Raw genomic sequence first — 18,104 nt, forward strand, 5'->3', positions numbered from 1 at the left:
AAAGGAAGAGAAAAAGAGATGTAGAGAGTGAAAGAGACAGAGTGGGAGAAAAGGGGTGGAAAAGAGAGAGAGAGAGAAAGAAATAATTACAAGTACAGTGTCTTTGTTCGAGACACCTGGCTTTGGCAACATCAAGTTGACATATTTCAACCTGCAGCTTGTTTTTCTCTTGCGCTTCTCTGAGTGTTGTCTCAGATCAGGCCCGCGGGCCGCCTCTTTGACACCTGTGCTCTATGTCAACACGTTATATTGGGTATTTTTGTATTCTATTTCTTTTATTTTATTATTTTATAAACCTTTTCAAAGCTTTATTGTTGTATAAAATATAAGTTTATTTCTTTTTTATTATTAAATATTATTATTATATAGTATTTCAGTCAACAGATATCTATCTTAAGAAATGTAAAACTGTAATATTTTTATTATTGTAGTCATTTTGGAGAATTCCTGTTGCTGTTTTTCTTATCATTTCAAGAGTTAATTTTCCAAAACTTTTTAGAAAATACTATAATAAAACGTGTATTTCATATCAATTTAAAGAATTTAAATTATATAAAAAATAGATAGATAATTTATTCATCCAGCAGTCTACCCCGTTGTTGGTATGTTTTTTTAAACAAATAATTATTTATTAATTTGTATCATTTCGAAACTAGTTTCTTCCTCATGCCATGAGGCTCTTTAACTCCACCCGGGAGAGTAAAAGCCCCACTCCCACATTTGCATATTACCCTATTTTTATTGCAGTGTTTATTTTCCGTAGCACTATTTAAATACTCTATATCAGCACGTTATTTTTGTATTCTATTTCTTTATTTTATCATTTTATTTGTCAACACAAGGATACTGCTAGTGTAAATTTCCCTGCGAGGATGAATAAAGTATCCATCTATCTACAGGGTTGGGTAGGGTTACTTTAACTGGATTACTTTCAATTACTTTTGCATTACTCCAATACCAAATATGCTAATAAGACAAAAGAAACTAAATATGAATAAAATGATGACTCACAACACGTGGTAAGCTTTCTCTCCTGGCTTTGATCTGTTTGATCTCCGGCAAAACGAACATCAAATGCCACAGAAACAAAATGAAAATAAATCCAAACATCATTTTTGCCTTTCCGTGTATTCCGTTATTCCTCAAGCCTGCACAAAATTTAGTCTTTTTATTCATATTTAGTTTATTTTGTCTTTTATTCTCATATTTGGTATTGGAGTCATCCAAAAGTAACTGAAAGTAATCCAGTTAAAGTAACCCTACCCAACCCTGTCTGTCTATCTATTTATCTATCTATCTATCTATTCCTGGAGAATTAATCGCTCGCTCGTGTTTATAATCCAGATTCCAATCGGGATTGGAAATATCCTCTAGGAGAATCTTATGGAAAAGACCACAGATGGCTTACTTAAAACCCTCAAGGTTCTTGTACAATTCCTTCAAATCCCGACCCGAGACGTCCCCAATATGGAAAATTCTGGTTTCTTTTGTAAACTTATACTCTCAAATTTTGTCCCTAACTGAAACACACAGAAAAATAGGGTTTTTTGTCTCCAATCCCATGCTTGCAGAAGATTGTAGCATGGGCATCTTCACCGGGAAACAGCTAACACAATAGCATAAAGCCTTAACTGGTCCCACTTCAAATTTAAACACAATCTGAATAACTTCACATTGTATTTTACACGTTTTTAGATGGCCGGTTTACAGCCCTAAAACTATTTAATTTTTTTAATTTTTGGACGTTGTGAAAGAGTTGTTAATGTTTGACTTCTGTTTCCAGAAGTCCATCCATGATTACATGCTTGAAGTATTTTTGTAGTATTTCTGTTGTAATATCTAAGTAGAAGTATTTTTGTATCATTATGTTACCGTAGTGGTCATTTTGTCGTATTTTTCTAGAAGTATTTCCATACGAGTAATTTGTAGTATTTATTAAGTATTATTTTAATACTCCTGTAGTCGTTTTCTTGTGTATGTCTGTTGTAATATGTCTGTAGAAGTTTTGTTGTATTATTATGTTACTGTAGTGGTATTTTTGTAGTATTTTTCTCAAAGTATTTCCATACTAATAATCTGTAGTATTTATTAAGTATTATTTTAATACTACTGTCGTCATTTTGTAGTATTTCTGTTGTAATATCTTTGCAGAAGTATTTTTGTATTATTATGTTACTGTAGTGGTCATTTTGTAGTATTTTTCTAGAAGTATTTTGAAGTATTTCCATACGAGTAATTTGTAGTATTTCTTAAGTATTATTTTAATACTACTGTAGTCGTTTTCTTGTAGTATTTCTGTTGTAATATCTCTGTATAAGTATTTTTGTATTATTATCTTACTGTAGTGGTATTTTTGTAGTATTTTTCTAGAAGTATTTTGAAGTATTTCCATTCTAGTAATTTGTAGTATTTCTTAAGTATTATTTTAATACTACTGTAGTCGCTTTCTTGTAGTATTTCTGTGTTAATATGTCCGTAGAAGTATTTTTGTATTATTATCTTACTCTAGTGGTATTTTTGTAGTATTTTTCTAGAAGTAATTCCATATGAGTAATTTGTAGTATTTCTTAAGTATTATTTTAATACTACTATAGTCGTTTTCTTGTAGTATTTCTGTTGTAATATGTCTGTAGAGGTATTTTTGTATTATTATGTTACTGTAGTGGTATTTTTGTAATATTTTCTAGAAGTATTTTGAAGTATTTCCATACTAATAATTTGTAGTATTTATTTAGTATTATTTTAATACTACTGCTGTCGTTTTTTGTAGTATTTCTGTTGTAATATCGCTGAAGAGGTATTTTTATATTATTATGTTACTGTAGTGGTATTTTTGTAGTAATTTTCTAGAAGTATTTCCAAACTAATAATTCGTAGTATTTCTTAAGTATTATTTTAATACTACTGCGGTCTTTTTTTAGTGTTTTTGTGGTAATATCTCTGTCGTCGTATTGTATTATTATGTTACTGTAGTGGTATTTTTGTAGTATTTTTCTAGAAGTATTTCCATACTAATAATTTGTAGTATTTTTCAAGTATTATCCTAATACTACTGTGGTCTTTTTTTTTTTTTAGTATTTTTGTTGTAATATCTCTGCCGGAGCATTGTTGTATTATTATGTTACTGTAGTGGTATTTTTGTAATATTTTCTAGAAGTATTTTGAAGTATTTCCATACTAATAATTTGTAGCATTTATTTAGTATTATTTTAATACTACTGTTGTCGTTTTCTTGTAGTGTTTCTGTTGTAATATCTCTGTCGAAGTATTGTTGTATTATAATGTTACTGTAGTGGTATTTTTGTAGTATTTCCATACTAATAATTTGCAGTATTTCTCAAGTATTTTATTAATACTATTGTAGGTCTTTTGTAGTATTTTTGTTGTAATAGTCCTGTAATCGTATTTTTGGATTATTGTATTACTGTAGTCTCATTTTTTTTCATCAAAATGAAGATAAAATATGTTAGACAATGTTTTAGTTATGTAGTATTATTGTTGCAGATACACAAAGGAACAACTAAGGCCAAGTTGGCACCCCAAAACATGTTTATACTAGTATTATAATATTAAATAGAAATATAACCTAAATTCGCTCCTGCTATACGGAAATTCACTTCAAACGCGCTGTGATGGAACTTTTAACGGCGAAAATAGAGGGAATACTGTACTACGTGACATGGGAGAGCTAAGCCGCTAGAGGGCAGTGTTCACTGGATTATTAATTATGGCGTGATTGAAAAATGAATAAATACAGATAAAAGATGAGCTATTTTGTTACTATCTTTATAGATAAAGAAGGCAGTATAAATTGAATACGTTCGAAGGCGAATCTCGGCCACTACTCACCCCGAACAGAGGTGTACTTTGACCCGGGGAAGGTGGAGATAATTGACCGGCTCGCCACGTCGACTCGTCGCCTTACAAGTGAGTCACCGAGTCGGAGGAGCATGTCGGCGTCCCAACTTAGTCTTTAATTTCATTTTTTGGAGCTAAAACGAGGATAAAAGTCACCATGAGGGTCCCGGAAGAAGTGAGCGTTTTGGGCCTCTCCCTGTTGGCGCCCCCGCTTTTGTACGCCGTCAACAATGCTCCGGCACTCCACCAGTAAGTCCGAAATTCATGTTGGATTCAAAATGGAGTCGTCCAAAATGGCGGACATGGCGAAGGGGGAAGAGGGAAGGAGTCCGTTTGGTGGAATGGCTCCTTGTCACGATGGACGGGGGTCGGAGGTGATTGAGGTCGGGAAGGGGGCCACGCGGTAGCCGAGTGACTCTCGCGGGGGCCGGACTGGTAGGCTAGAACGGGAGAAATAGAGGAATGGGAAAGGAAATAAGGGAAAGAGGGGGAGAAAAAAGAAAGGAAGGGAGAGGGAAAGAGAAAGAAAAAGCAGGGATAGAAAAAAAGAGGAGAGAGATGGAGTGAGAGAAAAAAGAGGGCAAAGACAGAGAAGAAAATGACAAGAAAAAAAGGGGATAAAGAAGGAGTGAGAGAAAAAAAGAGGAGAAAGAATGAGTGAGAGAAAAGAGGGAAAAGACAGGAAAGGCAAAAGAGGAGAAAGGAGTGAGAGTAAAAAGAGAGAGAAAAGACAGAGAAGAAAAGCACAAGAGAAATAAGAGGAGAATGAAGGAGGGAGAGAAAAAAGAGGGAAATGACAGAGGAAAAGCAAAAGAGGAGAAAGAGGGAGTGAGGGAAAAAAGAGGGAAAAGACAGAGGAAAAGCAAAAGAGAAAAAAGAGGAGAAAGAAGGAGTGAGAGAAAAAAGAGGGAAAAGACAGAGAGCAAAACCACAACTCTTTCACAACGTCTAATAAAATGGCTAAAGTAAAATACAAATTCGCAAAAGTTTTAGCGGTGTAAACCGGTCGTCTCTAAATGGCCACTAAGCCTACCCTTCGGAAAAGTGGTGTAAAACACAATGTTTAGTTTTTTAGCGTTAAAAGTTGCATCTATTACTCCATTTTTGTTTGTTTTTGTGTTTTTTTTCTTCCTCAGGCCTTTCGGAATTCTAGGACTTGGCATAGCGGTTTTAGGATCCGTTCTCCTTCTTCTTTACCTGTTGACTGTCCCGCTTAAAAGAACGGTGGATCCTTTATTTTACGGTACGGATCGGAACACCGATTGGGATATTTGGGAATTCCGTGGTGCGTTTACTGACCTGTTTTTTTTTGTGTGTAGTGTTTGCAGAATTATCTTTCACCTGTTTGGTGGGTCTGACAAACGCGCTGGAACAAGATGGCCTCATATCGGGCTTCATGGGCTTTTACCTCAAGATGGTAAGATTAAATACTATCTTTTTGTTGGGGGGGTCAAAAAGTTCCTTTGGATTAGGAAAATACAAACTAAGAAACATTTCCTTCCCCCCCAAAAAACAATGTAGTACAGTAATCCCTCGGTTATCGCGGTTAATGGGGACCGAGACCACCTGCGAAAACTGAAAATCTGCGAAATAGCGGAAAGAAGGAGTGAGAGAAAAAAGAGGGAAAAGACGGAGAGGAAAAGCATAGTTTGTAAAATATGACAAAACAAGATAATATGTAGTATTTCAAACTTTCTGGGAGGAGCCATTTTCAAAATGACTGCTGCTGAGGACGATTTCAGATGTTGACCAATCATAGCTCTTCTTTAGAAAGTAGGAGAACTGTGATTGGTTGTTAGTAATGTCATCGTGCTTGGATGGCATTTTCAATTTGGTGTCATATACTGTAAGTCTTCATTGGCTTCCCCCTCATTTTATAGTTCATTATATACGCCTTAAATAGTCTAAATATGCTTTTTAAGTTGAAAAATATGACAAAACAAGAAAATATGTAGTCTTATACTTCAAACTTTCTGTGAGCAGCCATTTTCTAAATTACTGTTCCTTAAGAAAGGCTTTAGATCTTGACCAATCATAGCTCTGCTTTAGAAAGTAGGTGAACTGTGATTGGTTGTTAGTAATGTCATCATGCTTGGATGGCATTTTCAACTTGGTGGATTTGGTGTCTTTTATTGGCTTCTCCCTTATTTTTATTCTATATGTCTTAAATAGTCTAAAGATGCATTTTAAGTTTGTAAAAGTAAATATGATGTATTGTATTTCAAACTTTCTGCAGAGGAAGGTTTTAGATGTTGACCAATCATAGCTCTTCTTTAGACAGTAGGAGAACTGTGATTGGTCATTTCTAATGTCATCATTTCTGATGTCGTCATTCACATCACTTTCCATATTGTGTGTTCACATGTCTTCATGGGCTTCTTCCTCGTTTAATATTATCTTATAAGTGCCTTAAATAGTCCAAAGATGCATTATTAGTTTGTAAAATATGACAAAACAAGAAAATATGTATTCCTTTATTTCAAACTTTCTTTGAGCAGCCATTTTCTAAATTACTGTTCCTGAGGAAGGTTTTAGATGTTGACCAGTCATAGCTCTGCTTTAGAAATGAGGTGAACTGTGATTGGTCATTTCTGGTGTCATTCTCATTCACGCCATTCTCCATATTTGGCGTACATGGGCTTCTTCCTCATTTGGTATTATCTCAGAATCTTGAAATAGTCTAAAAAAACATTTTACATTTGTAAAAAAGAAGGTAAGAAGCAAATATTTGTTTTGGTTTTCAAGCGCTGCGTGGCAGCCATTTTGGAAATTGCTGTTGCTAAGGAAGACTAGAGCTATTAACCAATCACGGCCCTGCTTCAGTGATGTTATTGTTATTGACGCCGTTTTGGATATTTGCCTGTCCTAGCGGTTGAATTGTAGTAATAATATTAAAGTGTATGTTTGAATGTATATATCTATTAAAATCTACTTCATGGTCATCATAGACTTTTTACCTTATTTTTTATTCTACGGGCTTGTGCTCGTCGAAAACAGGAAAGTTTGTAAAATATATGAGAAAAATATGTACTTCAAGCTTTTAAAAATGACTGTTGCTAAGGAAGACTTTGTCTATTGACCAATCATAGCTCGGCTTTAGAAAGCTGACCCCTGATTGGTCATTGAGGTTGTCATCCCATGAGGCCATTTTCAGAATGGTAAAGAAGGTAAACTTTGATATAAAATTGTGAGCCTCCATTTTTCTAAAAAAACAATAGTACTGTACATTCCTAAAATCCAGGTTAAGAAGCTAATATTGACCTTTTTAAAGCTTTCATTGGGCAGCCATTTTGAGAATTACTGTGGCATAGGAAGGCTTCAGCTATTGACCAATCCTGACTCTGCTTCAGAAACAGGTGACCTATGATTGGTCCTTGGCGATGTCATCTTACCTTGATGGAGTTTTCAAAATGGCTGCCACCAGAGGGAAAAAAAAAATCAAGTTTATTTAGCGTTTTAGAATCCAATTGTAGAAGCGGAACGATGCATTTAGGTCTTAAGAGAAAATCTTTTTGTGTTCTTAAAACGTTGAATGTATTTCAGGGCGAGCCTCACCTAAATACGGCCTACGCGGTGATGATGTCATACTGGGAGGGGCTTGTCCACTTGCTCCTCCTCCTCATCATCATCCACCGAATGCGCACAGGGTAAACAAAATGATGATTTACATTTTGAAACGGAATTGTTTGAACATTTCGATTATTTTGCAGGAAGTCGTACCGCAGTTTAGCAGTACTTTGGGTGGGCTCGTCCCTCACGCATCAACTGGTTCACATCCTGGGCGTTATTGTTGGTGAGTGCGTTTCTTTCATGCCAGTGGTTCTCAAATAGCGGCACGGGTCCCCCTGTTGCGGATTAATGACATCGGAGCTTATCGACGTAATGAGGACACATTTGTTTAGACAGGAAATTCCAGGCTTGTTTCTCCCGAGTTTAAATGTCAGCGAGGGTTATTAATAATAACATTCGGCTTGGTTTGGAACAAGCTGTCAGGAACTTGGCTGGGTCACGGCGACTTGATGAGAAACATGCGGAGATTGCAAAAACACTGTCAATTCCTGGAAGCATGCACTTTGAGAAAAACAAGCACGTCATCGCGAGGGGACGCACTAAGCAACATGGGATATTTCTGACGTGATATTTTTGCTCCTGAGGGTATAAGAACGCTGATTGTCTCTTAGACGAGTGAGAACGTTGTTTTGAACGCTGACGAATATCAATAAACAACGTCTCCCTCTCCCGTCAAAATTCCTCTGTACTTTTGTGCATATTTCTGGGGCGAGGCAATACGATCTGTTCGAAACCCCTAGGCTCCGTCAAGGGGGCCACGGGTGCGTTTGACTTTGGGGAACTTTTTTTAACTTGCCAATGTAGAGCTACCGTATTTTCCGCACTATAGGGCGCACCGGGTTATAGGGCGCACCCCCAAAAAATAGTTTTTGGTCCTATATCTTCCATGGATAAGACGCACCGGATTATAAGGCGCTACAATGGGAACGTCGACAAAACAGTCAGATAGTTCAGTCCAACTTATTACCCCCTTAACATTCCCAAAGCTTGCAAAGAAGCAAATACGTGTCGTGGACACGTGCGGATGCGGTGTCCGTACGATGTCACTCAAATGCATCGTTTCAAATATAATTCGGAAGGTTAAAGTCTTGGGATTCAAGAAATGCCAACCATTCCTTAGTTTCTATTTTCTTTTTCGCTCGCAACTTTACTGTGCATATGACAATAAACACTTGGAATTGAGTTGAATTCACTCAACTCATCACAGCAACATCAAGATCGTTCTAAAACATGATACCGGGAAAATATAGAGCCGCATAACTCACCTAAGTTCTCACGTTCAATAATGATACGCAATCATGGTCTTCTTACAACCGTGAGTGAAGTAAATCCAGGAGAGTCAAATATTTACAAATACAGACTAATGAAACATGTTTCTTTATGGCGTAGTTTAGCAAGCTTGCTATTCAGTCATCTTTTTCGGCCAATTGCAGGGTTTGTTTTGGCCCTCTAGCCTATCCGAGGCTCCGAATAACTTCAGCCAATAGCGATCGATTCAAATGATGATTGACGCATTGGTTAGCCAATGAAACACCGGTATATAAATCCCAGCATACACCGAGGACTACTCCACGTTCGGGGGAAAATCGAGTCGGCGGCTGTTGTGTAAGTTACGAGACCTTGCGATTTAATATTGAGCCATATATAAGGCGCACTGTATTATAAGGCGCATGGTCAGCTTTTGAAAAAAATTAAGACTTTTAGGTGCGCCTCATAGTGCGGAAAATACGGTAATTGTTTTACATTATATTAATTTAATTCAAAATCCACCCAAATTGATGCAACATAACCTCATTTTGTCTCTAACATTTTCTCACAAAGGAAGCAATACTCTATTTTAAGATTAGCTTTCAAATATCAATTTTTCATTGATGTGGATAATGACCGATCAGTCCAGAAGGAAAATAGTAGAGACACACAAATAAATAATGCACGTGGTTTGATTCTAACAAACTACGTTTTATTTACATGATAAAGGAGAATGGAAATTACACAAAAGAAATAAAAAAGGACATTTCTCAACTTATTAAAATGAGAGAATTAATTCCATAGCATGTAATATTATTTGCTCCTGCACCAAAACAGTCAGTTGTGAAATATTTTCTCGGTTTACCTCTCGGGAACCCAAAGGTATCTTGTTTGAGGAGTTTGTTGAGAAGGATGGGGGCCAGAAGACGCGGACATTTTGTTTTCAGGTCTGGGCAGCTGAAGAACAAAGGCCACTAGCCTGTGCTCCCCAAACTCACTTTATGTTGTTTACTGCTGATCGTCATTTTAAGTGCTAGTTTTTTTTTTTGGTCATTCATAATAATACAGAAATAATGGTAATATATGGTTTAAACAACAAAAACAACCAGAAGAGACAACTCTTCTTAGTGAGCCGAAAAAAATCGGTTTTCTAAAAAGAGTCGGAATTCCTATCCCTACAACGGACCATTCGAGTTACATTTAATGGACTACACTCACTTTATATTGTTTACTGCTTATTGTCATTTTAGGATATTACCGTAAATTCCGGACTATAAGCCGCTACTTTTTTCCCAAATGTTCAACCCTGCGGCTTATTCAGTGATGCGGCCAATTTATGAACTTTTTCTAACAGCCGCCAGCGGCGCTCGAGTACAAAAGGTAAGATTTAGATCGGTGGAATATATGCAAGTGTGTTGCTAGCGGGGTTTTGAATAAAGGAGCGTAGGATGATGTCTATATGACAACGTCCCTTTCCCAAACTGGGGAAGACGACTTTAATGACGTCAGTTATAAGGAGGGAGGTGAGCACGGTTTACCGTGATTTTTACAAGTACCGTATTTTTTTTTAACAGACCGTTTTCTTGTGTTGCGAGCGTGTTCCTAGTAGCGTTTTGCTACCCTTCACAGACACGGTTTGGGATAAAATATAATATAATGTGTATTTGCAACTGTATATTTTTATAATGTATTTTTTTAGAGACTTATTCTGATATGTTTTCCACGGGCGAATCAAAAAGAAGGGGCGAATACAACGGGGGCTGATGGGAAGTGGAGTAAAGGTGAGACGTGTTTGTGGACGCAGCGGACAATAGTGGATATATATTTTTACCACCCTTACCTTTGGAAAATATATATTTTTCCCTTGGATTATTTTCAACGGGACCCAGACTCTGCAGGTCTGCGTCATATGTTAAGTACCGGTATCATTATGGGATCAATTTGCTGGCTGTTGTTTTTGGACCGTGTACTTCAAATGTGCAGGCTAGGACCTTAGCTTGGCCTTTTGGCTGAGAGTAAGAGTCCCGGCTCCTAGGCTTTGTAGCGTATTATGAACTGACCGATAATGGATAATGAATAAAGAAGATAGAACAAAAAAAAAACTTTGTTGTTCAGTTGATTTTTGCAATTGGGAGATGGAATAAGGGCTTGCTCTGTCCACTCCACGCATTGGCCCGGGATTGCAGTACCTCAGGGAACGGTGCATTCGCAATGATCGCTGCTTGGCCCTGTGGCTAGGACCTTGACTCAGCCTCTTGGCTGGGAGCAAGTGTCTCGGCCTCTTGGCTTTGTAGTGTATTATGATTTGACCGATAACGGATAATGGATAATTGATAAAGATTATAGAACAATAAACCTCTACAAAATGCCCCCCAGTTACAATAGCGGGACTCAAAGTCTGGTTTGGGTTAATTTCGTGATTGTGTTACATGTTTTAATGTGGGCGCATGCGGCTTATATACAGGTGCGGCTTGTGTAAGTACAAAAGCGGTTATCCTCCTAAAATGAGGTGGGTGCGGCTTATAATCAGGTGCGCTCTATAGTCCGGAATTTACGGTACTTACTGTTTTGCATTTGTTGATTTGTTGATTTTTCAAATTCGTCGTTTGCTTATTTCTCCAAGCTCCTCGAGGAACCTAGAGGTGTACATACCCCGTAGTGGATTACGTCGTTTTCTGTGTACTTTTACGGGATCCGCTTCTCCGGCCAGGCTGGATCTCAACGAGGTCTTTTTCTTTTGCTTTTCTAAGGTAAACACGGCTCCAACCTGCAACCGGCGTTTTGGCGAAATGTCCCCTTCTTCCTGGCCCCCTTGTGGGCAGCTTCGGTCCTTTCCGGCAGGCCCCGAGTGATGCCGGCGGTCACGGCGGACGACGTAAGAAAAAAACCACAAGGTCTCCTCAGAAGAAGACTTCTCCTTCATCGTGGTTCTTCTCCGTGTTGCTTAGATCTGCTCCCAGCAGAAGAAAAGTCTTTTGTTCCGTCCTGTGGACCTTCAGCTGGCCTTGTTGCTCCTGGGAGGTGTTGGCGTTGCCCTTTTCAGAGGCCTGGTAGGTACCGTTGTGGATTTGTGTAAGGTGGGCTTAGGGTACTTCCCCAAAAGTGTGGACAGTAATCCCTCGGTTTTCGCGGTTAATGGGGACCGAGACCACCCGCGAAAACTAAAAATCAGCGAAGTAGCGCCGCCCCTTCAAAAAACGTAAACAGGTATAAAGTATACCTTCCCTGTATACCACAGGTGTCAAAAAGGCGGCCCGCGGGCCAGATCAGGCCCGCTAAGGGATCGAATCCGGCCCGCGAGACAACACTCAGAGAAGTGCAAGAGAAAAACGAGCTGCAGGTTGAAATATGTCAACTTGATGTTGCCAAAGCCAGGTGCCTTGAACAAAGATGCTGTACTTGTATTTCTCTCTCTCTCTCTCTCCCGCTCTCTCTCTGGCTCACTCTTGCTCTCGTGCTCTCTCGGTCTCTCGCTCGCATTCTCTCGTGCTCTCTCACTCTCTACTTCTCTTTCTCTCTTTTTCTCTCTCTCTTTCTCTCGCTCTCTCACTCTCTACTTCTCTTTCTCTCTTTTTCTCTCTCTCTTTCTCTCTCTCTCTATCTCTCTCTGTCTGTGTCTTTTTAACTTCTTTGGCTCTAACTTCCTTTTCTCTCTTTTCTCTTTCTCTCTTTCTACCCTCCGTGCTTTCTTGTCTCTTTTCTCTCCTGTTTTTCTATTTTTCTTTGGATTTCTTTCTTCCTCTCTCTTTCTTTTCCCCCTGTCTCACGACTTTTTACCTCTTTTGTTTCTCACTCTCTCACCCTTCTTTGTCCCGCCCTCTCTCCTTTTCCCTCCCTCTTTTTCTTATTTCTTTATCTTTCTTTTTCTTTCTTTTTAATCTACTAGTCCGGCCCCCGACAGAATGTTTGTTCCATCGTGTGGCCCCCGAGCTAAAATGAGTTTGACACCCCTGCTGTATACAGTACACCATAAAGAATACGGGAATACGAGAGAGAGTGAAATTCATGTTATAACCCCCCAAAAAAACCTGTAAAATATGTTGTATGTACACGGAATAGGACTGCGGCGAAACCACTACGAACCATTCAATATGATTGTATTAACCCAGGGGTGTCAAACTCATTTTAACTCGGGGGGCCACATGACAGAACAAACATTCTGTCAGGGGCCGGACTAGTAGATTAAAGAGAAAGAAAAAGAGAGATAAAGAAATAAGAGAAAGAGGGAGGGAAAAGGAGAGAGGGCGGGACAAAGAAAGAAAAAGAGAGAGAGGGAGAGAGCGTGAGAAAGAAAAGATAAAAAGTCGCGGGAGAGGGGGAAAGGAAAGGAAGAGGAAGAAAGAAATCCAAAGAGAACTAGAAAGATAGGAGAGAAAAGAGATAAGAATGCACGAAGGGTCGGAAGAGAGAAAGAGAAAAGAGAGAAAAGGAAGTTAGACTAAGAGAGGTTAAAAGACACAGAGAGAAAGAGACAAAGAGCAACAAGGGAAGAGAAAAAGAGAGACACAGAGAGTGAAAGAGACAGAGTGGGAGAAAGGGGGTGGAAAAGAAAGAGAGAAAGAGAGAGAGAGAGAGAGAAATACAAGTACAATGTCTTTGTTCGAGACACCTGGCTTTGGCAACATTAAGTTGACATATTTCAACCTGCAGCTTGTTTTTCTCTTGCGCTTCTCCGAGTGTTGCCTCGTGGGCCGGATTCAATCCCTTAGCGGGCCTGATCTGGCCCGCGGGCCGCCTGTTTGACGCCTGTGTAATAACCGCTCTCAACCACATACAAACAGTGAAAATGTGATATTTGATGAGTGTTTGTGAAGTGTTTTGGGAAACAACAGTTAAAAAAAATGGTCTGTGTTCATTTTAGTGAAAGTGAAAGAGCTACCTTCTGACAATAACAACATACTTTAGCTAGCGGCATCGAACGGCTTTCACAACAAATACACGAAACCACACACCATTAGCCGTGTTTAGGTAGTACTAACAACCGCTCGCTTTTGGTATAATAAAGTCAAACTTGAGATGAAATGTGGCAGAAGAGAATATACTTACGTCGCGTCGCCGATGATAAACAGCGCCACATAAGAAGGGGGCGAGGTGGGAGGAGTTGAAGGAGGGGGGGTGAGCGAAGCGGCAATGACTAAGCATTGTGTCAGGGCCTCCCCCTCCCCTTCACAATAAGAGTGTCCACACCGTGTCCTCAGTTGACATAAGCTCGCGCTCAATGGCGTCAAATCAATAAATGCTTTTATTGAGAAGGTAAGGTATATCTTTTAGACCCGCGAAGCTCTGAACCCGCAAAAGTGGAACCGCGAACTAGCGTACATGTATATCTAAACCAGATGGTATCACGTTTCCGTTTCAAATATTGGTACCTCCCAAAGGGGCGTTTCTTTCTTTCTCTTTCTTTGTTCTGCGTAAATAAATGCAGTCTGGTGGGGGAAGGGCCACCCAGAGTTAGGAGCGCGGCCAAGAAGACGGAAGTGAGTAAGTTCCTCCTCTCCTGGCCCCTCCCCCTCTCCAACTGCAGTTGTAACAAGTCGAATGCCTGGTGTATCTTTTTAGCTTTAGCCAACTTGTAAATAGCTCTGCCACATGTAAGAGGTCGATTTAGACCCCACAATTAACTGCGGGTTGGCTTGATGAGGAAGATCTAGATCAGGGGTGTCAAACTCATTTTAAGGGCCACAGGATAGAACAAACAGAAAGAAAAAGAGAGATAAAGAAATAAGAGAAAGAGGGAGGGAAAAGGAGAGAGGGCGGGACAAAGAAAGAAAAAGAGAGAGAGGGAAAGAGGGTGAGAAACAAAAGAGAAAAAAGTCGTGAGAGAGGGGGAAAGAAAGGGAGAGGAAGAAAGAAATCCAAAGAGAAATAGAAAGACAGAAGGAGAGAAAAGAGAAAAGCGCGAAGGGTATGAAGAGAGAAAGAGAAAAGAGAGAAAATGAAAAAAGGAAGTTAGAGCAAAAGAGGTTAAAAGACACAGAGAGAGAAAGAGACAGAGCAACAGAAGTAGAGAAAAAGAGAGACAAAGAGAGTGAGAGACGAAGATAGAGTGGGAGAAAGGGGGTGGAAGAGAGAGAGAGAGAGAGAGAGAGAGAGAAAGAAAGAAAAACACGAGGCACCTGGCTTTGGCAACATCAAGTTGACATATTTCAACTTGCAGCTTGTTTTTCTCTTGCACTTCTCTGAGTGTCGTCTCGCGGGCCGGATTCAATCCCTTAGCTGGTCTGGCCCGTGGGCCGCCTGTTTGACACCTGTGATCTAGATGCTGTGAAACAGTGTTGATACAGGAAATAACAAGGTGATGACTGAGCCAAGTCAGGGCGGGAAAAAAAACTGTAGAGTTCGAGAAAAACATCACGTCACCGCTCACCGATGTTGTTGGACACAGTATAAAAAGCTGACCGTCTTTTAGACAGACTTCAAACGTGGTTTGAACGTGAATGTATGGATGAAATAAACAACGTTCCCTTTCCGTCATATCTCGACTCTGTTTATGTTTTGGGGCGATGCCCAACGACGTCCTCTCCAAAATAAGTGGCGCCCAACGTGGGGCTTATTGGGGCTTTTCCCGCCCAGACTTGGCTCAGTCATCACCTTCGTATTTCCTGTATCAACACTGTTTCACAACATCCAGATGTTCCCCATCAAGCCGACCCGCAGTCAATCCACAACAATAGAAAAGAAGCATTTCGCGAATTCAAATTAGGAAAAAAATCAGTTTTTCTCGTTTTGCAGGTGGTGCTGGACTGTCCTCTGGATTCCTGCTTCAAGTACATCTATCAGTTCGAACCCTACCTCAAAGATCCTGTCGGGTTCCCCAAGGTCACGGTGAGTTCCAGATGACCCCCGCCAAATCCAGTCTCTTTTGCTGTTCCATTTTTATCCATTAAGTTCGAGATCAAGAATTCGAAACGTCGATTTTAATTAAGATTGTTGCGTTTCAGTTTGTTCTACCCAAGCGATAGTAATACCAAATACAGGACTTGGTCTGGACACTGATGGTATATAATACACACTTCCGCACTTTCTGCAAGTATCGAAAAATACATTTCTGTTAGGTCTATTTCCTTACACCCCTGAATAAAACACACAAAGAGAAGAAGAAATAAGAAAAACAGAAATAAAAAATGAAAATGGAGAAATAGAAAAAGACAAGAAAGGAATTAAATGGATAAAAGACAAGGAGAAAAAAAACTAATTTCTCTTTTTTTTCTTCACATTTTTATTTTTTTGTCCTTTTTTCTTCTATTGTTTTGGTCACTCTGAGTCACCGTACTTTGTCCTCTTCCGCTGTGCTTTTAGCACTCGTTTTTCGGTGGCACGACAGAATACAGCGACATCTAGCGGGCAAATAATACACACAGTCCCTTTAACTTTTATACCAAGGCAGATGTTGAGGCCATCTAGCCGCTAGCTAGCTTTGTGATAGTTTGAGCTAGCTAGATAGCGTTGTGATAGTTTGAGCTAGCTAGCTAGCGTTGTGACAGTTTGAGCTAGTTAGCTAGAGTTGTGATAGTTTGAGCCAGCCAGCTAGCTAGCTAGCTTTGTGATAGTTTGAGCTAGCTAGCTAGCTAGCGTAGTGATAGTTTGAGCTAGCTAGCTAGCTAGCGTTGTGATAGTTTGAGCTAGCTAGCTAGCTAGCGTTGTGATAGTTTGAGCCAGCTAGCTAGCTAGCTTTGCGATTGTTTGAGCCAGCCAGCCAGCTAGCTAGCTAGATTTGCGATAGTTTGAGCCAGCCTGCTAGCTAGCTAGTTTTTCGATGGTTTGAGCTAGCTAGCTTTGCGATAGTTTGAGCTAGCTAGCTAGCTAGCTTTGTGATAGTTTGAGCTAGCTAGCTAGGGTGCAATTCCTCCCCCCTATTCAGGCATCTTTCTTTGGACCTTTATTTCCAGCCTGGGCAGTAAACATGCCATATAGATTGACGTGGTCTCCCCCTCAGATGCTGGTTTATCTGTTTTACGCCGTGCCCCTGATGACGCTCCTCATCTATGGTCTGACGAGACCGGGCTGTAGCTGGATGCTGGACTGGACTTTATTCTTCGCCGGAGCCAGCGCCCAGGTAAAAGTCACTTTTCTCACCTTTCGATTTTTTTCTGGTACTGTGATTGTTTTTTTTTTTTTTTTTTTTTTTTTGAATTTCAGGCGCAATGGTGCCACCTAGGGGCTTCCCTGCACTCCCGCACGCCCTTCACCTACCGGGTTCCGGCAGACAAATTTTGGAGCGTGGTGACTTTTAACGTGTTGCTGGCGGTTGTCCCCGCCCTGCTGGCGCTGCATTGCCATAACAGCCCCGCCTACTTTATGAGGCCCCTCCCCGAAGGGCAGAACACCGCGGAGAAGAAGAAGAAGTAGGACACGCCCCCGCGGCCCCGCCCCTCCCCCCACCTATGGCAGCACTCCTCGGACGGACTCTCGGACCCTGATAAGAAAAGGACTACGCGCTCGGGTGAATTGTCCATCCACTGGAAAATGAATTTGAATGTCACTATAGTTCTTTGTCTTTTCTTCTGTTCAGGGTAAAGGGGGGAAAAGAAAATAATGGGAAAATAAGGGAAAAAAAAGGTGAAAAAAGGGAAAAAAAGATTTAAAAGTAAATAGGGAAAAAGGAGAGGGAAAAAATGAAAGAATAAAGGAGGGGAAGGGGAAACTGAGAATGAAAATAAGACGGAAAAAAGGGAAAATGGAAAAAAGGGAAAGAAGTAGGAAGATGGGAAAGAAAAAAAGGTTAAACGGGGAACAAGGAGAAAGCGTGAAAGAAAAAGATGGGAAAAGGGAAGAAGTTGGGAAGGAGAAAAAGAAAAGGGTATAAAGTTGACAAAATGAAAGAAGAGTAAGGGGTAAAAGGAAGAGAAAAGGGGAAGAAAAGGAATAAACAAGTGGTATATAGGAAAAAGAGACTGGGGAAGATAGGAAAGAACAAAAGGTAAATAGGGAAAATGGAGAGAGTGAAAGAAGATGAGAAAAGGGAAGAAGTAGGGAAGGAGAAAAAGAAAAGGGTATAAAGTTGACAAAATGAAAGAAGAGTAAGGGGTAAAAGGAAGGGAAAAGGGGAAGAAAAAGAAAATAGGGGAAAATGAATGAACAAGTAGTAAATAGGGAAAAAAGAGAAATAATTCATGAAAAAAGAAGGGAAGAAATGCAAAAAAGTGGGGGAAATGTACAAAGCTGACAAAGGGAAGAGACAGGAAAATTGAAAGTAAAAAAGGGGGGAAAAGAGCAAAGATTAAAAGAAAGAAAATTAGACCGAAAAATTCAGGAAAGAAAGATAGATCAAAAGGTAAATGGGGTAAATGAAGAAAAATTAAAAGAAGGGGGAAAGGGGAAAAAAGCTGGTAAGGGGGAAAGGGAAATAAAGGGTTTGAAGTCAAAAAAAAGGAAAGAAGGCTAAGGGGAAAGAGAAAAAAAGAAAATAAAAAAGGGGAGAACAAAGG

General features: G+C 39.7%; 1 protein-coding gene and 1 pseudogene across 1 annotated transcript; both read left to right on the plus strand.

The window, feature by feature from the left end:
* The first annotated feature begins 3,728 nt into the window (after nucleotides 1–3,728).
* Nucleotides 3,729–17,163, plus strand: tm6sf2a (transmembrane 6 superfamily member 2a). Its single transcript, XM_088350388.1, has 10 exons — nucleotides 3,729–4,107; nucleotides 4,995–5,101; nucleotides 5,178–5,275; nucleotides 7,402–7,505; nucleotides 7,569–7,651; nucleotides 11,427–11,551; nucleotides 11,625–11,726; nucleotides 15,409–15,501; nucleotides 16,613–16,732; nucleotides 16,816–17,163. The coding sequence occupies exons 1-10, from the start codon at nucleotides 4,016–4,018 to the stop codon at nucleotides 17,023–17,025; spliced, it is 1,134 nt and encodes a 377-aa protein (XP_088206514.1). The 5' UTR covers nucleotides 3,729–4,015; the 3' UTR covers nucleotides 17,026–17,163.
* Nucleotides 10,666–10,887, plus strand: LOC148376758 (U2 spliceosomal RNA; annotated as a pseudogene).
* Nucleotides 17,164–18,104: the final 941 nt, after the last annotated feature.

This window comes from Urocampus carinirostris, chromosome 1 (genome assembly GCF_059441175.1).
Source record: "Urocampus carinirostris isolate Australia breed hairy pipefish chromosome 1, RoL_Ucar_1.0, whole genome shotgun sequence".
Lineage (NCBI taxonomy): Eukaryota > Metazoa > Chordata > Actinopteri > Syngnathiformes > Syngnathidae > Urocampus > Urocampus carinirostris.

Coding starts and splice junctions, on each gene's coding strand:
- tm6sf2a (XM_088350388.1), top strand. CDS start 4,016: ATGAGGGTCCCGGAAGAAGTGAGCGTTTTGGGCCTCTCCCTGTTGGCG. Junction 7,652..11,426: donor CATCCTGGGCGTTATTGTTG/GTGAGTGCGTTT, acceptor TGCTTTTCTAAG/GTAAACACGGCTCCAACCTG. Junction 11,552..11,624: donor CGGCGGTCACGGCGGACGAC/GTAAGAAAAAAA, acceptor CGTGTTGCTTAG/ATCTGCTCCCAGCAGAAGAA.